The 24,424-nt window shown below is 35.3% G+C and overlaps 1 protein-coding gene and 1 long non-coding RNA gene across 2 annotated transcripts; one reads left to right on the plus strand and one right to left on the minus strand.

The window, feature by feature from the left end:
• Positions 1-4,709: 4,709 nt before the first annotated feature.
• Positions 4,710-5,791, minus strand: LOC113040624 (uncharacterized). Its single transcript, XR_003275261.1, has 3 exons — positions 5,739-5,791; positions 5,304-5,457; positions 4,710-5,085 (listed from the first exon to the last, which is right to left on the minus strand). It is a non-coding gene; the product is annotated as an uncharacterized LOC113040624 (long non-coding RNA).
• Positions 5,792-10,528: 4,737 nt separating this feature from the next.
• LOC113040626 (programmed cell death 1 ligand 1-like) lies at positions 10,529-12,969 on the plus strand. Its single transcript, XM_026198917.1, has 4 exons — positions 10,529-10,584; positions 11,429-11,463; positions 11,695-12,021; positions 12,156-12,969. Exons 1-4 carry the CDS (start codon positions 10,544-10,546, stop codon positions 12,272-12,274), a joined length of 522 nt encoding a protein of 173 aa, XP_026054702.1. The 5' UTR covers positions 10,529-10,543; the 3' UTR covers positions 12,275-12,969.
• Positions 12,970-24,424: the final 11,455 nt, after the last annotated feature.

Here is a 24,424-nt window from a genome sequence, read left to right on the forward strand (position 1 = left end):
AGTACACACATTTTTTGTAACTAAATGTGATTGCTTTTGCTGTATATATATACAATTTAAATGACATTTAAAATAATTCCTGTGGTTTTGCTGTATGGGATTGAAATGCAGGGGTCAAAATAGAACTTTAATAAAATATAGACATAAATAAATAAATTGTAATTAAACTGTATTATTTACAAAGTACAGTTGTAGTTCTAAAGCAGAAATATAAATAAACATTTCAAACTAATATTACATATATTAAATAAAACATTAAAAGCTTAAATATTATCTAATAATTTAAACTGTGGTTTTGCTGTATGGGATTGAAATGCAGGGGTCAAAATACAACTTTAATAAAATATAGACATAAATAAATAAATTGTAATTAAACTGTATTATTTACAAAGTACAGTTGTAGTTCTAAAGCAGAAATATAAATAAACATTTCAAACTAATATTACATATATTAAATAAAACATTAAAAGCTTAAATATTATCTAATAAACTATAATAAATTAACTCAGAAACCGCTTCACTTTTTTTGGTACAAATTTCAGTACTGACCATGGATTAAATAAAGCAGAAGATATTGGTCACTGAAAAGTTTCTGAGTACACTTCTAAATGGTTTTAGTAAAAAAAAAAAAAGTAAATTAAGAGCAGTCAGTGCAATTAATATTTCCTCATATGGCTATGATTTTATTAATACAGTTGATTTATTTTATAGTCTCAAGGATTCAGAAATCAAACATAAGAAAATTATGTATGCTACTTTTACTGTGATAAAACCCACACTCTAAAAAACACTGGGTTAGAAACAACCCAATTTGGGTTGTTATTAACCCAAGTGCTGGGCAAATATTGTCACGTTCGGTGATACAGGAAAACAAGGAGAGATCCAATTGTAGGTATGGTGTTTATTTGGGGGCAAATCCAAAGGGGTAAACAATCCAGGCAGGGTCAAAACCAGAAAATCCAAACAAACATGAGAACAGAACAGAACAGAACAGAACAGAACAGAACAGAACAGAACAGAACAGAACAGAACACATGGCAAGGACAAGACTACGGGTAGTATCAAACATTAGACAAGGACTCCGTGACACATACTCAGACAGACCGGGTATAAATATGCAGAAGGATGATGAGGGAACTGGAAACAGGTGGGGAACAATCAATTAACTCAAACAAGGAGGAAGGTGACCAAATAAGGGAACAGGAAGTGATAAGGTGACAGCCACCGTGGGAAAGGAGGACACCTAGTGGAAACCCAGGGAACACAACCCAGATACTGTGACAAATATAGGACAGAACCCATCTTGGGTTAATTTTACCCAGCAAATTAGGTTGTTTATTTAACCCAGCATAAGGGGTTGATTTAACCCAGATAAAGTTTATTAATTTTTACTATATTACAAGATTATTTTTTACTTCATACATTAAAGGGGGGGTGAAATGCTCGTTTTCACTCAATATCCTGTTAATCTTGAGTACCTATAGAGTAGTACTGCATCCTTCATAACTCCAAAAAGTCTTTAGTTTTATTATATTCATAAGAGAAAGATAGTCTGTACCGATTTTTCCCGGCGTGACGTGTGGGCGGAGCTAAATAATCACGAGCGCGAGTAGGCTTTTGCATTGAGAGCGTTTGGAAGCTGAGACACCGTGAGGAAAAAACCAACCTAAACAAACCATGGCTAACAGTCAGATTCAGCCGTTTATTTATGATACAGAATCAGATCCCGAGGCTGAAACTGAACGAGAGCAGCAGCAGCAACGACTCGCTCCGAGCGGGGCTCGAACCCGGGTCTCGGCATGGGAGGCGGACGCACTAACAAGGAGGCAGAGATATTTGAAGCAGTTTTATTCACCGCCTGCGGTTCCAACACACGATCGTGACCCTTTTTCGTTGGGACTGCATTATCCTTAAGAAATAAACGATGTGCAAATCCGTCGTCAAACTGGGCCATGTTTGTAAAACAAGCATCTTCGAAATGCAGGGAACAAACACAAACACTTGCACAACTCCGTTGATGCTCTGTAAAAATAAACTCCATCCACTGGTCCCTTAATGCTGTTTTTTTTGGTAATCTGTGCAGGGTTGTCTTGCCCTGGCAACCAAAAATACACTTCTTTTGTGACATTTCGCGACGCTCTCGCTCTGATCAGTGAAGTCTGTTGTGCTCTCAGTGCTCTGCTATATGGGAGCGCTCTCTTCCGGCAGAAGTGCCCTCAGGACCCATATGAGGAAATTCCGCTCCATCTAATGTCACACAGAGCCATACTCAAAAAAAACTTTCCGAAACTTGTGACAAACCAGAAGGAGTATTTTTGGAACAGAAATACTCCTTCAAACGTACAACTTAATTTTTGAAACTTTGTCCATGTTTAGCATGGGAATCCAACTCTTTAACAGTGTAAAAAACTCAGTATGCATGAAATAGCATTTCACCCCCCCCCCCTCTTTAAATAATATTTACAGATTAACTTAAATCCTCTAAGCTTTTCCATTACCCGAAAAGACCGCGAGACACTCTTTAAAGGTGATTCATACCGCACGCCTGTATGTTGCTCTGCATAAAAATTTCTATTCAGGACAGTAATGATTTTATAGATAAAATAAAATATACACAAACCTGTATTTTACAGACAAATGTGTCAGTTCAAGGCGCTAAGAACCACCAGCTGTGCCAGGGGGGGTCTTGGGGGGTCTCAAGACCCTGAAAAAAAAGGCTTTGTCCCCCCATCCTCTAACTGATTAAAAAATATATATATCCGGGATAAAGATTTTTTAAAAAATCATCTTCAAACTACGCAGAACAATAATAAATAATAAATATAGCTGCAAGCAGCAATTACGGGGCCAAGTACTCCAGCTGCAAATTTAGGAGCTACGCATGGTAGAGCTGAAGATCTTTGGTTCGGGCTTAATTTCTATCATCTTGCGCGGGCTCGGGCCGGGCTCGGGCTTGCGCTCCGGTTTGCGAGGTAAACGAGCGGTCATGTGATGTGTTTCGATTAGCGCGAGAAAGATGCGAAAATGAATGCTGAGTAGGTGTAACGGAGGCTTGCCTCTGGCGATTACGTTTTGGTTGCACCAGTAACTAAAGCAAAGTCTGGGTTGTGGAAAAGTTTTGACCGTGTTTATAATGAGAATAATGAGTGAATAACGACGCACCATCAGTGAGCGCAGGAACGCGCTGAAGACATCTACAGTGGATTCAATCATTTTCCTCCACATAAACATGTAGACCTAGCCTAATCTCTGTGAGTAAAGGTTTTTCAAATGATAACTACACTGTTAAAAAATTACTGTAAATTTTACAGTAAAACACTGGTAGCAGGGTTGCCAGCCAGTTACTGTAAATTTTACAGTAGTCGTACTGTAATTTAATTTACAGATTTTTACTGTATTCTCAATTACAGTAAAATTCTGTAAATTAAATTACAATAAGACTACTGTAAAATTTACAGTAACTGGCTGGCAACCCTGCTGCCAGTATTTTACTGTAAAATTTACAGTAATTTTCTTATATTTTGTATACTGCATTTTTACAAAAAAATATATTATATACTGCATTTTTAATACATTGTATATGGCATTTAACAATTATTTAAATAGCAAATGCACACATTCAAGTAGTTTACTGTGCAAAGCAATTCTTTGAAAAAAGCATGTGTATTTGCAATATTTAAAGTATGTAAAATTATAGCATTTATTTTCCCTATTGCTGACTTACCTTTAACTGCATAAAGTGTTATATAATGCATAACTTAATTCACCAAAGAAATACAAAAAATAACATTTTTAAAATCTAAAAAAAAACAGGTCAAATATATATATCACTTTCAAATTTACATGAAAAAAATTACATAAAAAGTATATTATTTTGAACTCATTTTTATTTATTTTAAAATTATTTCATTTTTTTAAATGGATATGAAATTTTGGCATGATTTCTTTTTTATTACTTGGAACATACTGGACATCATGGACCTAGACACAAAGAAATATTCAAACTGCTTTATAACCGAAACATGACCAACATGGTCATATTAAAACAGTTCACCCAAAAGTGAAAATTCTGTCATTTCTCACCCTCATGTCATTCCACACCCTCAAGACCTTTGTTCATCTTCACAACACACATTAAGATATTTTTTATAAAACCTGATGGCCCAGTGATGCCTACATTGCTAGCAAGATCATTTCCTTTTCCAATGCCCAGAAAGGTACTAAAAACATATTTAAAACAGTTTATGTGACTACAGTGGTTCAACCTTAATGTAATGAAGCAATGAAAATACTTTTTGTGTGCCAAAAAACAAAATAATGACTATTCAACAATATCTCGTGATGGATGACACTGCTTCATGAAGCTTTGAAGCTTTATTAATCTTTCAGTTCAAATCAGAGCATATCAAACTGCCAAAGTCACATGATTTCAGTAAATGAGGCTTCGTTACGTCATAAGTGTTTTGAAATTTCAATGGTTCATGTGACTTTTGCAGTTTGATACACGTTCTGAGCAAATGATTTGAAACAAAAGATTCGTAAAGCTTCTAAGCTTCATGAAGCAGTGTTTTGAGATCGCCCATCACTAGATATGGTTGAATAAAATCGTTGTTTTGGGGGGTGGGGGGGGTTTGGGCAAAAAAAGTATTCTCGTCGCTTAATAATATTTAGGTTGAACAGCTGTAGTCACATGAATTGTTTTAAATGTTTTAGAGGCTTTCTGGGCATTGAAAAAAGAAATGATCTTGCTAGAAATGCAGGCTTCACTGAGCCACATCTTAATGTGTGTTGTGAGGATGAACGAAGATCTTATGGGTGTGGAACGACATAAGTAATTATTGACTTAATTTTCATTTTTGGGTGAACTAATCCTTTAAAAACCACAAAGACATTTTCAGATAGCTTTCATCATTAAAGAATAGACCAATATTGCCAAACAAGTCATACAAAAAAAAGTGCTGCATGACTCACCGGAAGGAGCCGCGCACGTGCATAAGTCATACAAACTTTCCATCAAACAGATAAAAATCAACCAAATAACAATTATGCTCCAGATGAAGTTCCATCCCAGGATTCAAAGTGTGACTAGAAATATTGAAAAGAGTAAAGAGGACAATACATTAGATATATTACAAAACATAATAATAATTTCAGAAACAAATAGGGGGAGGACAGATACAGTCAGAGACAGATACAGGGATGAGAGGTACAGTCAGAGAGAGACAGAGGGATGAGAGGTACAGTCAAAGGCAGATAGAGAACAATAAAAGGAAGACACAATCTTGGTGTGTGTGTATCCTTACATTTCAGAAATTCCATTGGAATTTGCACAGAAGAGTGGCAACATGTGGGTTGACTGCCACACATTTTCTTCTGTATCACTTGTCCTGTTTTTATTTCGATGGCACTTTTCCCTTGGCTTTGGATCTTCTCTCTGGATTTATGCCCACAAAGCACCTAAAGGGTCATGAAACAGACAATATGTAATTAAGAGCGGTTTTAGGACCTCCAAGAAAGTTGGAGATGTCCACTAATAAAAAAATAAAAAAACATTTTTAACTCAATAGCTTGCTGGTGTTAAATAGGGAGACAAATATATTCTCTTCTCGAGTTAAGACACATTGTTTTAAAGGCATCAACAGAAATAACACTGATAACATAACATTATTAAAAGGAATGTTCTGATATAACTTATCTATAAAATGCTGGTTCTGAAGTTGTTAGAATTCAACCATTACCTTTGAATGAACTCCAAGGTACACACTGCTTCCTCCTGATACTCAAGATTAAACTAGTAATAAGCAGCAAACAGAGTGGCAAGGCCGGACAGGAAACTGGGCTGAGTGCCCTCACACACCACCTCGCCTTCAATACTCAGCATCCAGTGCCCACTTGTCAAAGTGTCTCCTAAAACAATCAATATCACAATAGTAATTAATACCTATACCATTTTTTTATTATTATTATTATTATTTTGTATTTCAGATTTTTACATTTACATTATATACTATATTTAGTAGGGGTGGGATAAAAATGTGATTCTTAAATGTATCGCAATGCATAAGCAGACGATTCTGAATTGATTCACAAATGTCAAAAATCAATTTTCTAAACGTTAATTAATGTAATGTTGACGGAAAGTAAAAGGCGGATCTCTGAAACGCGGAAGTGCATGCCCAGACAGTCTGTGACATGCACATATTTCTTTTACTGTCTATGGTGTGTATCCACTGGCGCAGAGCAAGCGTTTTGAGACCTATAACGTTACTTGAGCGTTTTCAGTCCATTTAATGGAAGTTGAGCTTCCATTGTTGCATATGGTTTGTGGTGGACGATTATGCAACAAAATGCCTCCTAATGTGAAACAGACTGCAAGCACTTTGTTTTTTTCTTCCTGAACCTTCTGGTTGTTCGTTCATTTGAAATGACTCGAAAAAATATTCGTTCATTTTGCTGAACGAGACTCAAAAGTCCGATTCGGTAAAATGATCCGAACTTCCCATCACTACATAAGATTCAAGTCATAGACGCAATAAAACAACTCGTTTGTTTATTGGTCAGTGTCGCGCATGATCAGTTCATTTGTTCAAGTGTCACCGCACTGATAAGGAGCATTTGTGCACCCTGTGCCAAAATACACACAAGATTTGCCGGCCGACATAAATATAGACACATATATATAAATAGCATATTTAATAATTTCAAGAAAAAAGTATTTGGTCGCCCTAAGGTAATAAATTAGGCTAACTATACAAAGCAGACTTTATATGAATTTGTTAAAGTTTTCACATTAACGTTACCTGAAGTTAGCAAAGGCTCAAAAAAAATCTACATCTCACTGGTTACGTTAACCTCTTAGAAGAGCACCACTGAGCATTTATATGACACACACATCCTCCGTGAGCGACCCTGACTGACCGCGAGGCTTTAGAAACGCGTTTTATTTCGGCGCCCGTGTTAACAGATGACTGCATGTGCAAAGTTGTTTTACATCATAAAATAATCACGACGAAGTGTGCTGATAAACACGAAGTTACCGTGAATACAAACTATAAGCACTGAAACATGTCATTCATAACGAAGGATTCCAGAGATGTTCTGTCCATGGCTGCTATAGCGCCGGGGGATGTGTGAAATCCTACCGCGACCGCGCTACTGAAACCCCGCGCAATTCTGCCTCGCGCCCCGCGGACGGATGATGCTTGAATCTGGGGTTACCAATATAATCCGCGAATGTAGATGCATTCATATACTATAAACTACCAAACAAGAAATATAAAAAACTGAAGTCACTTACCACAGTTGTGAATCACTCCTCTTGCCTTTAATGTTAATCTCCTCGACCGTTGAAGATCTAACGATGCGGCTCTGAAGATTTGAAATTTACAGCAAAATTCTGTAAATTGTCAGACCTACATGTGACCCCAGAATGCATTGCAGTTTACAGCAATATGCTGTATTATTAAAAAACAGTCCGCGGCTGTAAAATAATGCTGTAATTTTTACAGCAATTCATTACAGTGTAAATATTCATTGAGTCTTAAATGCATAATGTTGACAGAGTATTTACGCTAATGTTGGCATTATTCTTTTATTAAATAAAGCAAATCCGGGGGAGCCTTTATCTTAATTTCGTTATTGCCAAATACCCATCTTAATTTAAAATGTATCTTAATTATTTTTTTTTTAAATGACTCGTTTTTATTGGTGCGTTGGTCTATTTATAGGTTAAATGAGCCTATGTCTAGAATGCTGAGATGTTACGATGTCACAGAGGACTTATTTTATTTCTTTATTCCAACTTCCAAGTGGTCTAGTCTACGTTATGAGTAAATTATGTTAAAACATGAATAAATTGCTCATTGTTGGCAAAAGGCAAAAGAGCTGTGTGCGTGCGCACATTTGAATAATGTCGGGCTGTAAACGGGTTCGGGCTTTAAAAAAGCTGTCAATCAAAATGTACTTGTCGGGCTCAGGCCGAAACCTGTCGGGCTCGGGTCCTGTCGGGCCTAACTTTTAAGGCCCGATTACAGCTCTAATTCAGATATGTTGTTTATATTGCTGTGTGTAGCCTGTAGTGTAGAAGTAACGCTAGCCTGCTGTTTGAGGGAGAAAAGTTTCACAGGCGTCAAGGGGTCTGGTCTTTTTTATGTTATTTGACAAAACTTTTATTATATTACAGTACTTATTTATTTTTTTAACACGTTCCAAGAGGGTCTGGCTGCAGACTTGCACTTGCACTCTCAGACTTGCACTCTCAGACTTGCACTCTCAGACTTGCACTCTCAGACACTTGCACTTCCGCTAGTGACGTCACTTGCAGTCTTTATTTTTTATTTTAATTATTTATTTTTTTTACTTTTTGTTTGAATTTCCCAACATTTTTTAACAGTAGCCAGGTGGCAAAGACAAGAAAAAAAATTATCTAAATTACAATATCACTTGCAATCGCTACTTGCATTCTCTGCTACAATCAACACAAATCGTGCGTGTTGCCAATAGAGACAAGAAGCTGTGGTGGTGAATAAGCGCAACACGCTAAGTTTCGCGTTAAGCATTTTTCCATATAGATTAAACTGTCTGCAACTCGTTTATATCACTGTCTTTGGCCATTAAGCTACATTATGTGTTTTATTTATACTGATTTTCTATAGGAGGAAAACGTTTAATGTACAATTTAACGCACTGCGTTCTGTACTCGTTTGCTTGCATGTACGGAGCTGATCCTTTTAAAATCACTTAATGCATTTCATAATGCATGTTCATATTTGCTGGTCTGTATATACATTGAGTCAACAACAAGACATATAGGCTATGCCTACTGAATTGTCTTTATCATCTTAGTCTGTTATTAGGCCACATTAAGTGTTCGCATTGTGTTCATAGACATCTGCTTGCTTGTAGTACATTAAATAATAACTATATATCGAATTTGGTCTTTTAAATGAACTTAACACATCCTAATACATTATGCCATATTAAGTGTTAGTTTTTTTCTACAGGAAGAAAACGTTTAACGAAACACTTTGTGTATAGTAGTAGGCCTACTAATTTAGTTTTAATCGTTTAATCACAACCACAGCGTCTTGTCAACATGCACGATTTGTGTTGATTGCAAGTGACGTTAGTGTGCAAGTCTGAGAGTGCAAGTCCAAGTCTGCAGCCAGACCCTTCTCACACGTTTAGTGCCTTAAAAATAGTAATAATAAATAATTTAGTGCCTTAAAAACACTGGTAAGGCTTATTCAGATGTTCTCATTCTCTGAATTATCATTATAAAAATAAAAACAATTTAGAAATGAATTAAAATAAAATTATATTTTAAATGTGACGCAAATATATATATATTTTTTTTCTACAATAGCAACAGTGTTTACAACAGCAAGACCACTTTAGCCTGTAAACTCAGTAATATCTCTCTGGAAATAAATGTAAAAATATCAATGTCAATAAAAAATGCATAATATACCTGACACCAAAGTGCAGTGTGAAGGAAATGAATAACAAATGTAGCCTGTCATTCGTTTACATCGCAAAGGTGTTCAATTTTAGACAACTACAACAGTAATAGTAATATTAATCACTATATTCCAGTGTATCAGTTTTTTAATGTTTTGTATCAATATCAAAAAAAGGTGGACTTATTGATTAGGTGCAAGAGTAGTAGTGATGGTTAAAACAATAGATTAATGCTGAAATAGTAAATTGAGCCTTGTTCCTAGATGGACAGAGAGTGGAAAGTAATAGATCAGATGAGGAGATGGAGATAGAAGAAGAAAAAGAGGGAAATGTAGAGGCACAAGTGACAGAAAGAGAGCAGGTAACAGCAAGCCAGGAGACAGAGGCTGGTGAGAAAGAGGGAAGGTTTTCTATAGTTTTTACTATAACCGCTGTTCTTAATTATTCTGTAGAACAGAAAAGAAAAAGCCATCAGGTTGGGACAATTTAAGAAATTTCAGTTTCTACTCGACTTTGTAGACTTTCAGTTTTTTTTTTACTTTTAAACTTAAAATTGTCTTTTCTAATCGGGTTCTTTTTCAAAACTGCATCACAGCATTTGCTGCCATATCAATACATAATCATCCATATCGATACACAAATCAGCAAGGAATGCATCACAATATATTGCTGTCTTGATATTTTGAAGAGGCTATTTAGAGCCTTGTTCCATGTGCCCCTTTTATACTTTGAGCACCTGCCCCTCCAAAGGTCTCTGCATGGCCCTGGGCGCTAAACATTTCCATGTTAATAAAGCACGCATAACTTCTCCATATTCTGTATATGCACTGATGACAATAATCAGATATGTTGTGGCAATATTATTGCAGTATGACAGATAAAGAAAGATTAATTAATTTACGTTCACGCACGCACATTTACAACTCGCGGCAGAGCAAACGAAACCGAAAGTAAACTGGAACCGCTCATACCGACATGCTTCAGCGCTGTACACATGCACAACTACGTCACACGCTCATTTACGAGACTACCCTTACAAACAAATAAGGAATTTAGTACAGATACTGAATCGCAACGTGGTAGGATGATTTGTGTCTTTTCAATGGATGCGATCATTAGTTTGAAGTAAGATTGCATATTATATATATATATATATATATATATATATATATATATATATATATATATATATATATATATATATTTATATATATATATATAAATATATATATATATAATATATATATATATATATATATATATATATATATATTTATTTATATATATACATTATATACATTATATTTACAATTTATATCATGCTAATGTAATTCTATTTTTATATTGTTCATTTTGTTGAAATAATATATATATATATATATATATATATATATATATATATAATTTGTATTTTTTTAAACAATTCATGTTTGTACATTTGGGTTTTGAGACATCTGATGAAACTCAATTTTAAAAGGAAAATATGAAAATGTAATTTTATAATTTTTTTTTGCAAAGATAAAGGACAGAATATGTTTGCAGTTAAATATTAACAAGGTCATAGTCAGGTATAGTTAATATAAATAAGAGTAACAGAAAAAATTCTAGCTTATATTGTTGTGTTACTTTCGTCCCATCCGACAGGGTCGAAAGTAAAAATGTGCAACTTACGTTCAAAGTGAAATTATACTGAAGTCTTTCTACATTTCTACAAAATACCACCTGTTATTGATAGACCAGACTTCTGAGTTACTGGCCAAAGCAGAAATATTATGCTTTTCTGAAAAATGGTACTTTCGTCCCTGTTCTCCCCTATCCCGTGATGTACTTCCCTTGAAACTTCCCTTGAAAATCTTCTGACAACATGTGATTTATTTGAAAATAAGCAAGCTTCAATTTTGCTGTATGCAGACAGAATAGTATTAGTTTGTTTGTTGTAATTTAAATATTTTTTCTTCATGGTTTACAGATGCTGTTTCATATTCACACTGTTAACAGGTTCAGGTAAGGACAGAGCAAAGGCTGTTGAAAGCTTTGAACCCATTTTTTACATTGTAATTTATGCTTTATTACATTTTTAATTAAATTTTAAACAGTTTTAGTACCAATTAAAAAAAAACATGAAACTGAGCATTTTCAGAAATAGTGTAATAATCTAAAATATTTGAAAAAAAAAAATCCTCCCTCAATCTTTTGTTAAATTAAAATAATGTCATTCTAATAATTGTTTTCTAGTCTCTCTTCATCAGGTTGTTGAAGTCACTGAAGGAGACTCTGTCATCTTGAATTGCAGTCAAAACAGTATTGTGCTTGAAGATAAACCGCTGACAGTCCACTGGAGACACGATGACGTCAGGAATGTATTTGATATTATCAATGGAAACATTTCTGTAAAGGAGCAGGATGAAGCGTATAAGAACAGAGCAGAAGTTTTACACGAGGAGCTCAAGAAGGGGAACGTCTTTCTCAAACTCACCGATCTTCAGCTCTCTGATGGAGGAACGTATCTCTGTTTTGTCCCAGATTTGGGACTTGAGCGCAGCACACAGCTGGTGGTCAAAGGTGTGTTATAATAACTCTACTTTTGGTCATCAATTTTAGTTTCTGTGTACTACAGTTCTTTTGGTCAAAGCATAACCACTTTTATAAGTGTATGTTTGTTTTTATTCCTAATGTTTATGGGTTTGCCTAAACAGAAAGATGCATGACGTGCACAACTTCTGAAATAACAAGCCACGGTGCAGGAGCAAGACTGGAAAAGACTCTGTACCTCCTGATACAATCATCTGGATTCATTGTGCTTTATTTGATTTAATAGTGAAGCAGTGAGTGATCCAAATGATTCTGTTAAATATGGCTCAATTCAGACTAGATCTTTACTGATATACACTGATATGGTATACACTATTGTTTACTATTAAAAACTGTGACTTGTTTACTTGTGTATACTGTGTAATGCACTGCTGTGTTTCACTGCGACTGAGAAGTGTATTGAAGTGAGATCTTTTTTTTTTTTTGCGTTGTTTAAATTAAATTTTGTTTATTTTTAGGTTCTGAAATATCATAAATAAAAAATGAGTAGCGATGGAAAATTAACCTTAAGAGTTATTTTAAGATTCACATCCACGTCTTTCAGCTAAAACAAGGCAAAATTTGGGCGGTCAGTGAAAATGTAATATACAACTAATCATATCCCAAGAATAGACTAGTCATCAAACAGACAGCTAATGAATGCCTGCATATGTACATATCATAGACAACAAAATGACAATCCATCCAAACAAATTAAATCTACAGCTTTTATTAAGAAAAAATAAATTTTAAACAACTTACGACATTGCAAAATGATAAAAAAAACATGAAAATGACACAAAAAAAATCAATACACTTAAATATAAATATTATAATGAAAAAATATCAAATTATAAACCTTATATTATATATGGGACATTCTACCAGAAATGTACATTATCTGTCCTTGACTTGTTACAGTGAATAAAAAGTATTACATCCAAAACATTTCTAAAACTGAATGATGATTTCTGTGAGTTGTTCTGTGAAGGAATATGTCATTCATTAGGTTCTCAGATATTCTTTTATTTATTTAAAACACTTATGAAAATGACAAATCCTGTTCTTGTCCTTGTCCCCAGCCAGATTGGACCTACAGCTTTCATAGTTTTGTTATGCTGAAAACTGTCATTTAGAACAAAAATCTCCATCAATAACAAGTTTAAGGTATGACTCAAAGAAAGTGGCATAATTTGAGGTGAAGCTGACACTGATGAAGGGTGAGTTCTGTCATTGAACTGTATGATTTTAAGCTTGTTTTTGTATGATTTTTTTAAGGAGGACGAGCTAAAAGGTCAGGCCCTGTCACAGTAAAACATCCCAGAAAATAATGCATTTTTTAAAAAATCCAAAACACTGCCTTACAAATGTCTGTTTTTTATTACCTTTATGGCATATAATATGCATTCAACACAAGCCATAGTAAAACATTATTTAAATAAAAAGACACTACTCTGTAAATCGCTGTAAACCACAAAAAGGGTTATTGTTTTCACTCCTGTCTGAGTTTGTGTTATATTATAAATCTGACCTGGGCCTGGTGTCAGATCCCTGGCGATTATCTGCACTAATGCCAGAGCAGCACATTCACCACGTGCAGAAAGGCCCTGAATAAACCGTGATTTAAACACAAACTACAGCCAAATATTTAACTGGACAGACTGTAATTTAAAGTTGCATGGAGTAACCATTCCAGTTACTTACAAGGGATAATAATAATTAGGACGGCTTACTTTTCACTAGTGATGGGAAGTCAGACAGTTAATTTCAATTAACATGTCATGCATTACGCCCCTCAGTTCACGCATGCTCATAATGCCACTGCAGGGGGAATTAACATGAAACAGCTGTCATTTTTCTGATTCTTTACGGGAAAAACGAGTCTCATATAATATACAGTGGAAGATCCCTTACATACGACTGTATAGTGAAGGTGAAAGTGAAAGTCGTGACATTTGCCAAGTATGGTTACCCATACTCATAAATAAACACACACAGCAGTGAGAAGTGAACACACCGTGTAATTAGGGTGTAGTTGACAACCCTACTACAGGCGCACATGTCACAGGGTGACGAGAGGCAGGCGGAAACACTTTTCGTCGAGGATGTTTCCCGGTCGGAATGGTTCCGGTGCGACACCTGGCCGGTTCCGGTTGCCTCGTGAGCTATCCTCAGACGCCCGGTGTCATGAGAAATCGAGTCCGAACTCTGTGAACTCTGTGAACTCTGCATGCTAACCTTTGAAACTGAATATTAGTTAATTAATCTTTAATTAATAAATGTTCTTTTGACTTTACAGTTTACACTAAATATTTGTATTATTTTCCATATAACCTGTTACCATTTACTCTGACCTTGTTTGTCACGCATGTTTTGATATTCATGTTAAGTGTAGTACATGCCTGTTACATTTGATAGTGTTCGTTTTAATAAACAAATCTTTAATCAGTGATCTTTGAACGTTTTCTGCCCTCTAGTGGATAGTACGCAAAATTTGTTTCAAGCATTGTTGTGAAAACACTACAGTAAAAAACACCAGTAGTCTAACTATAGGCTGATCAAACTATTCAAAAAACAATTAATACCCCTCAAATTAAATGTATTAAATGCTAAACATATATATATATATATATATATATATATATATATATATATATATATATATATATATATATATATATATATATATATAAGCAAGCAGTTTCGCCCCAGATCTGGCCCACATTTGGCCCGCATGGATTTTACGCGGGTCAGATGTGGGATAGTTCTGGGCCGAAACTGCTTGCTGTCTGGGATAAATCTTAGGCATAGGTTATCCGCTTATTGGTGTTTCTGAACTCAGTCAAGCAAAACAGCTTACAAACGAATTATCAAATTACAAAAACTGACGTTTTGACACTGTTGCAATTAACATTTACATTTAGATTACATTTAATCAGTTAGCAGACGCTTTTATCCAAATCGATTTACAAATGAGAACAATAGAAGCAATCAGATCAACAAGAGAACAACAACAATATATAATAAATAATAAATGAAAAGACAACAAAAGGAGGAAAACTGCTAGTATTAGTTGGTAAAGTGCTTGCGAAAAAGATGAGTCTTTAGATGTTTCTTTGAAAATGAGTAAAGACTCAAAGGCTGTACGAATTGCGATTGGGAGGTTAACATTGACTCATTACCATTTCAAAATAATCAATTAAACAAGCATCTATTTGAGGAGCGTGCACTGATATTTCTACTAGGACTGACTGCTCACATAAACTCCACCCACTGGAGTAGTTTTTCACAAGAACAGAACTCAGGTGTGGAATGTTTTCCGTGACAGATTCCATTCAATGTATCTACTTCCTTATTTTGATCGGAATTAGCCTACTGATTTTCCAAGAACATTTCGTGTTTCACTCGCAAAATGCGATCTATTGAGCTGAAGATTGTGAAATATTACAAAATCATATGTAAAAGTTAAATTATGTTGAGTGTCGTTGCGGTTTAGCTCGTTTAGAAACTGCTCAAACGCTTTGAAACTCGACGGAGCGGTTTAACAACTACAATGGACAACTTTTACTGATCTTGTACGGAGTTATGGAGACGTTTGTTTTATTTTTTGTTACGTTACTGGTGGATGGTGAGTAGATTTAAATGGGTTTTCGAGACTATCTAAAAATGATTTGAATATAATATTAACCTATTGGATTTCTGAAGTAATGTTTTGATCTGTTTTATGGCGCTAAAACTCAGAAAATGCTTGATGTTTGCCCAATTACTCATTTACGAACTATTCAGTTATCTTAATTGCAACTCACTTTTTCTTATGCCCAAGTTTTATTATTTTTTTGTTCCTGTTTCTACAAAATATTCATTTATTCATTTTTTTTTTTCATTTAGTAGATGCTTTTATCCAAAGCGACTTACAAATGAGAACAGTGGAAGCAATCAAAAACAACAAAAGAGCAATGAAATTTAAGTGCTATAACAAGTCTCAGTTAGCTTAACACAGTATAATAAATAAAAAGAAAACAGATAGAATAAAAAAAGAATAGATCAAGCTAGTGTTAGAAGTCTTTACACAAACACACACACACACGCACAACTGCATAATAAATGAAAAGAAATAGAATACAAAAGATTAGAAAGATTTTTTTAAGAATAGAATTAGAACAGTGAGTGTTAAAATTAGAGAGTCAAATAAAGATAAATATCCTGAGGGACTTGAAATGTGATCTGAACCTGTGAAGATTTGATATCCACACACCAATATTCTCCATATGATAAGTCTGAATATAACATAAATGACAAATCCAGCATAAAATCTGTCACTATTGATCCTTAAAGACTCTGTAAATCTCTCAAGCGGTCTCTCTTCTGCAGGTGTGTTTGGTTATATGGATGAAGTGAAGTCAGTGTCAGTGATGGAGGGAGATTCTGTCACTTTATACACTGATCTTACTGAAATACAGAAAGCTGAGCTGATACTGTGGACATTTGGATCTGACAGCACTCGTATAGCTCAAATAAACAGATTGATTAATAAGATCTCATATTACGATGGTCCTGATGAAAGATTCAGAGACAGACTGAAGCTGGACAGTCAGACTGGATCTCTGACCATCACAAACTCCTCAGAGGAACATGCTGGACTCTATGAGCTACAGATCATTGGTGGAAAACAGGTCACACCCAAGAAATTCAGTGTTATTGTTTCTGGTGAGTCATTGTCTTGTTGCAAGCCAATTAGATTTCATTGCATTTCAGTATTGAACACAGGCATGTACTGGCCATCGGGACTACCGGGAGATTCCCGGTGGGCCGCGGTCTGGTTGGGCCGGTGTGTTATGTATTTTGTTTTTAAATCATTATTTATCGCAAATATATTTGTAAGTATATTTTTGTACAGTCCAATTCCGGCTTTACGTGTCTCTCTCATGAAGCCGCAAGATGCTTTTTTTTTTACGTTAGTCACAATAATTTATTTAAAACACTACAAAAAGCAGTATAAAGAACGGATAAAACGACGCGTGCGCTTGATGCTGATGAGAGCTGCGAGACGTGACGTGTTCACTGCTCATTGGCCAATCAGAATCAAGTTCTAGCCTTGAAAAGCGGCCGCTTTACAACTGCGACGAAATTCAATATGTTAAATAATAAAATATCTAAGCGTAATGGAGGGGCCGAACGTTGAGAGAGAGTAAACGACAAGCACTTGAGGCAGATGCCACCAAATGTGTCAAGATATATAAATTATTTGCTGGAAGGCAGAAGACTTAAGTGAAGACGTCCTCAGGGCGGGACTTGACTGCTGAGGTGAGACAGAAATGTAATGATACACGTAGGCTACTGCATTGTTTTGTTTCAAAAAGTTAGGATATTCCAGCTGTAATATGACACCACTCACTGATCTATATAAATTACATTAAAAATTCTCAGCTCTCAAGTTCTGTCTATTTTATTAAAAAATTCAGACAATACCGTTTTGGCGTCAGAGAAATAGACGTGACAGATCGCTTTAGTGCCTCAGTTCAAGTAAACCGATCATCTGTTACTTTCCGTTTAAAGATAAAGTATAACTTACAGAAATGTATATATGCATCCGAAATAATATCGATCAGTCATCAGTCAAAACAGCAGGAGAACAATTATTTCAAAGAACGTTACATTTACCTCAAGAAAGCCCTTTAAAGACCATAGCAGGTTAGTTGAGATTGAAAAATAGCCATAAGAAAGGAGTATTTTGTTAAATATGTGCACTACAGTACATATTTATTATATTTTCACCTAAAGTATTTTACATTTGATTATGCAATATCTGTACCTGAAAACGGTGCTATTTATGATAATTTTTTAACATTTTTATTACTGACTGTTCACTTGTCTTAATTAATGTTTGAACTTAATAGTTAGTGTTTATTGTGGTATTGAAATTACAATTGTGAAATGAGATTGCAGCTTATTTACAAAGAAAACAATAGCAATTTTATTTTTATCTTTGTTTATGTATTTATTTTTGGCAGGGCAAGAAAAGTTCTGAACCCTAGCATTGAGCTCTGCATTTGAATAAAGTGACGTGACATTCAGCCAAGTATGGTGACCCATACTCAGAATTTGTGCTCTGCATTTAACCCATCTGAAGTGTACACACACAGAGCAGTGAACACACACACACTGTGAACACACACCCGGAGAAGTGGGCAGCCATTTATGCTGCGGCTTTTTAAAGGCCTTTGATTATGTTATGAAAAATTTAAAATAAATCACTACACAACGTTCTTTGTCTTAATTACTCTTTTATTTTATTGTAGATCAGTGGTCCTTATAAATAATGCTTACTATAGTTCAGTGGTCTTAATACTAGCCTACTATAAGCAGCCAACAGGTCAGAGGTAATTTGTGTGAATTAATATAAAAAAATTAATGTATGTATAGACATGTAGTGTGCGTGTGTATGTGTGTGTGTGTGTGTGTGTGTGTGTGCGCGCATGTTTACATGCATGGTGGGCCGGTCTGGATGAAGTCCAGGGCTGATTTTTTGTCCCAGTCCAGCCCTGATTGAACATAACAGTCAAAGTAACATGTAGATTCAGCCTGGTCACCATTTGACTTTTACAACTGACTTTGCTCTGAACTGTTATTCTAGAAGCCTCTTGGAGACAAAGGCAAGCTGAATGTATGATTTATGTCGTAAAGAGTCAAATGTGCCATGAATCACATCATGTGTCATTCGTGTGCAATGCTGTGAACTTGTCTAACTGAATCAGGGTTTTTTATTGTGACATTAAAATCTGTCATGTTCTCTTATGTTTTCAGCTCATCTACCTGTTCCTGTCATCAGCAGTAACTCTTCACAATGTTCTTCATCATCTTGTTCACTGTTGTGTTCAGTGGTGAATGTGGGTCATGTGACTCTCTCCTGGTACAAAGGAAACAGTTTATTGTCCAGCATCAGTGTGTCTGATCTCAGCATCAGTCTCTCTCTACCTCTGGAGGTGGAATATCAGGAGAAAAACAGCTACAGCTGTGTGATCAACAATCCCGTCACAAACCAGACCACACATCTGGACATCAGCAAACTCTGTCACACATGTCCAGGTACAGCAGAGCTGATATGTTCATGTAGAGTACCTTAACAACAATCGTTGTGATATATTTAGTGTAATGATACTGTCTCTTTCCATTATAGCACCAGGTTTGTCCGCAGGTCATATAGCATTGGTTTGCTTTAGTGTTCTGGCTGTGGTTCTAGTTTTGTGTGGTATTTTCTGTGGTATTTTCTTTTACTATCACCACAGGAGGTCTACACAAGCAGATCATCAGAGTAAGTGTTACCTAGAGATAAATTTGACACCAATAAAAGCTATATTTTACTATATCTTTGTAAGAAAGATCTAACTTCCTCTTCATTTTTTAAAATAAGTGACTGTTTTTTTTTATACAGGCAAACCTTATGGAGAAGAAAATATTATGCTTACTAATGGTGAGAGACTGACTATTGTGTTTATATATTTATTGTGGCTTTATTCTGTCCACTGAGACAATAACTTTACAAAGAACTTTAACAATAGAGTTATGACAAAGGTCTTCATGTGTTTATTGTTAAGTTGTAGTTAATAGAAATTCTGGGCATGCTAATCGGTTGAACATTGGAAAGATGCTACATCATAGAAATCCATGCAAGCCATTATTACTGGTTTTTGTTTTCAGCAGATGGAGCAACTCTTGAACAGGAGAGACATTTACAAAACAGTAAGTTACTGTACAACTAGTCCATTTTAATGTTCCCAACTGACTTCATATGGCCGATTCCATTATAAAGAACATTGCATTTACAACAGTTTATCCTAAGTAGGGAGTAACATGAGAAATAGTCAATGCAATCAGATGCATTAAAGATCTTTTAAAAGTTGCTGAATGCCTCCATCATGCTATAATTGGAAATGATCAGTGGTGATTGGAAGCAATTGGTTCATGCAATAAAATACCTGCATCTTGTTTTCGTGCTAGCGCTCAGCTGAATGAAGAAAATGTTGGTGTTATTGACTTAATTATATAAATAAGTAAACTACTCTCCCATTTAGATACATCCCAATGATTGCATCCCAACACACAATACTTTTAATGGCTCTTTGGTGCTAACATTGTATCTACAGCAGCTACAGCAAGAAAACAGTAATGACAGACCGCTGCTTCTCACTCAGGGCTGTGTATACCCTAATAGGGTAGAGAGCGTCACAAATGAGCGGGACTTTAACCGACTATGTCTTCATAGTAGTGAGATACTGGAACATCTAGTGTGGAGAGACTGTTTATGAATTATTGGGATTATAAAACATTGAGTGAATGGATTTTTACCATTATAAGCTGGTTGTTTTCACACTCTGCGGCCACACAACTGTGTTCAAACACCTTAAAAAAGTGATTTTTGCATTCTATGGCACTTTTAACTAATGTTATCTAATAAAACCTTATTGTAAACCTTTTCCAGAATATTGTTCTAATTCTTACTGCCTTTAGTTATTATTTCAGAATAAATATAAAAATGCTTAAAAAGACTATGAAATGTATAATTAGTATTAAAATTATTAAATTAAATACAAAATAGTAATATTTGTTCCCTTTTTTGTAATCTTTATTTACCCTGGAAAATGCAACAACATTATTAAGTGTAACACACACACACACACACACACACACACACAAACACACACACATGTATAACTGCCTCCTCATTTTAAAAAACCATTGCATGCCATCAAATTTAGTGTCAATGACTGAAATTACGAAGAACAATTGATTGATAAAATAACGTGGACAGTTTTAAGCCAAGTAAAGTTTGTTCAACCTGCAAGAATCAACCTGATAAATTTGATCTCAAACTTTTTTTTTCAGATAATTTTGTGGAGAAAGATGAAATTAAGTCTGTAATAGCAATGGTGGGAGAAAGAGTCACGCTACACACTGATCTCACTGAAATACAGGACGATGAGCTGATACGGTGGAAGTTTGCAAATTCCAAAATATACAAATTCGCTGAATTTTTTGTCATAGCTAAATGGGATAAAACAAACAATGAGGAATACCTACATGATGACCACAAATTCAAAGACAGGTTACATCTGGACCACAATACTGGATCTCTGATCATCACAAACATCACACCTAAACACTATGGACATTACAAACTGCACATCACCAGCGAGGGACGGGATATCTCAAAGACTTTCAATCTTGTAGCTCATGTGAGTATGTCAAGTCTTTCACATCCTTCTTCATCTAAATCACACCATATATACATCACTGCATCCCAAATTAATCCAAGAACATCAAACTCTTTCCTTGTTTTTAACTTTTTCTTATTTCTTTTTTTATTAAGGACCCAAAGAAGAGACCGGGTACAATCCTGAGGAGAGAAACTTGCCCTTGATAGCAGAATTTGAGTATTAGTAATCAGGGGCGTCGCACCCGTGGGGGATGTGGGTGTTTTCCCGATGAGAGGGTTCAAGACCCGCATGTTTTCTGCAGTTTTTCCGCAGTTTTGCACAAACCCCTTACTACAGTCGCTCCTCCGTTTTTTCTGGCCGCTCTGTGTCTGTGCTCGCTGCTGCTGTCTCCTCCCCCCTCCCTCTCAAACATGACACCGTCTGATGATTGGCTGTTCTGCCTTAAGTCCCGCCTCTCTTGGCGTGTTATCGGCCAGCTCGTGCTGAGGAGGCGGAAACTTATGGTTATGGTTATTTACATCTCACTTTTCCAGGTGAATGAGTGTTTATGCTTTCGAGGTTTTTTAAATAAGCTTGATATGCGTTTAGGAAGATGTTCTGTTATCGTTTTGTTGACATGTCTTGTGTTCTCGGTAGGCTATTATATTTCGTTTTTTAGACTAATGCTAATTGCTATTATTGGGATATTGTTCAGTAGCTAGTTAAATTCGTTTATGTAACGTTATGTGGCATGCGATGTATAACATAACTGTGATGAAGAAGGGACTGCCATTGTTAAGCAATTTATTTATGGGTTCATTGCCAGTGCAACTGATTTTGATATCTTGAGCATTGTTTGTTGATTAGCTGAATACTTTTGTGGATACTTACCTGTTGTGTTTGATTGTAACGTTACCTGTTGAGGAGAAAAAAGTGAGAAATGATGACATTGTTTGAAAACCTGTTGAAGAACTATGAAAGAAAAGTGTATATTATTTTAATGTTTAAAAACAGTAAATTGTTACATTATTTATACCACCATAGAAAACGCTTTATGTGGGTGTTTTTTCTTTTCTTTTTTCTTTTTCTTTTTATGTAGGATTATTAATTTTTCCCATCCAAACGCTGCAAGCCGGAAATCCGGCACAGTGCCGGAGAACTTTAATTCCTGCATTATGTACCTCTCTGTCACTGTATTAATCGTTTTTATTGTTTATAAACAAACCACATCCATCCCCCGCACTTTTGAAAAGCTTGCTACGCCCCTGTATGTAATCCATATTTCAGTTTAATTGCCAGACTAATGGAACATAGTTCTTCTTATTTATCTCAATCATTGTCTTGGTAATTCAAAACGAACTCACAGTTTCTCAAGGCTGTTTGTCAATATGCGTTCTTTAGCGATCTTGCGTCCTTGCTTTACTTCAACATTAACCGTCGAAGTTCAGTTCCAGTTCTCAAGAACGCAAGTACAGAGAACGCATGAGGTGCCAGAATGTGTTCTTGCAGACTTGAGAGAATCCAGCCGTTAGAAATCCCAGAAGACGCTGCGGGCGGCCGGTGTACGGAAGCCTGCAAGCTTTAAACTCACTCTCGCAAATACTTGACGGCTCTTGAAAGTGAACATTTATCGTTTTGTTTTGCTTAATTTTAATAAAGTTAGAAGACCCGGAGAAAGTCTGCAGTATTTTTATTGGCACACTCTATGGCATGGCACATTAGTTAAATATTTAACGTTAACGCTGTATAATAAACCGTTATACATTTATATGTAAATAATATCTATAATAGTATCAAATGTTTTAATAGGTTATGACATTTGTTTGTGATGTTATATTTATGGTTCATTGGCCGCTGCTTATGCTGTGATTCTGTGGTCAGTTAAGCAAGAAGAATTGAGAAACAGCCTATGAGGTAAGGTGTGTGAAATTTTAAACATCATCACTTCCTTGAACTCTGACCTATTGGCACCCATTCACTGTCGACAGTTGGAGATATGAACTGTAGAGTCAGGTGTGGGACTTTTCCGGATTTGATATTTTCTCGATGACAGATCCCTGCTCTTGTGAATTTATTTAGTGTTAATTTCATTGTGTTAGCTGTCTCTTTAATATCGCGTGGTTTACATGTCTCTGCTGATTGGGCAGGCATATTTGACACACCCACCAAACAAAACAAAAACGTGTCTCAAACCCTGTTGCACACCGTTTCCAGAACAAAAACAAAATCAAATGTATACAGAATCAGCCAATCTGTGTGGAGAAGGGCGGAGCACAGTAAACAATGCACTTTTGACTGTTTTGCTTGTTTTTATTTGATTTTGGAAATTGATGGCAAAATATTTTTAATGAACTCTTATTGACTTGACATGCTCAGCATATTTTTCCCCTCATGATTTTCAGATGCCGTTTCATCTATCTACTGGTACTAATACATGGTAAAATAAAAAAAAATAATTATATAATACATTTATAATACATTTACTTGAATGAAAAGCACAACGAGTCAATTGATTAATGTCACAATGTTTTTCATTACAGACCTAAAATGTAGAAAAAATGCGATCTTAAATATTGAAGAGAAACAGATTTTCTACGGTATAATAATACAAAGTATAACAATAATAATAATGTGTGTGTGTGTGTGTGTGTGTGTGTGTATAAAAAAAAAAAATTACGCATTGACGCTTTTATCCAAAGCGACTTACAGTACATTCAGGCTATCAATTTTTACCTATCAATAATAATTTTAATATAATATAACCTATATATATGTATGTATGTAGGTATACGTTTAGTAAACAATTACTGTAGAACTTAAAATGTTTTTTTTTTCTAGTTTCTCTGCATCAGGCAGTTGAAGGTACATGTCGAAGGTGTGTAATAACATGATTTTTATTGGACTCCTCCTCTGAAGAGGCGGATACTTTCATTTTACCGCATCTTTCAAATGTGTTTCGTGCTTTAAAAATGAGATGCTGCTGTTGAATCTGTCAGACTCAGAAACCCTCACACACAGCAGACTACAACATGTATCCACGGTAAGACTTTATCCATTTAAACTTCACCTCGAGTTGAATATATTTTTCTTTATTGTCCTTTTTTATTAGTATTATTGTTGAGATTTGGAAGCGTTTTTAGGATTTTGACGTTCATGTGTCATTTAGACGATCTTTGAATCGCAGTTTGGTAGAATTCTAG

Source organism: Carassius auratus, chromosome 22 (assembly GCF_003368295.1).
Source record: "Carassius auratus strain Wakin chromosome 22, ASM336829v1, whole genome shotgun sequence".
In the NCBI taxonomy this organism is placed as follows: domain Eukaryota; kingdom Metazoa; phylum Chordata; class Actinopteri; order Cypriniformes; family Cyprinidae; genus Carassius; species Carassius auratus.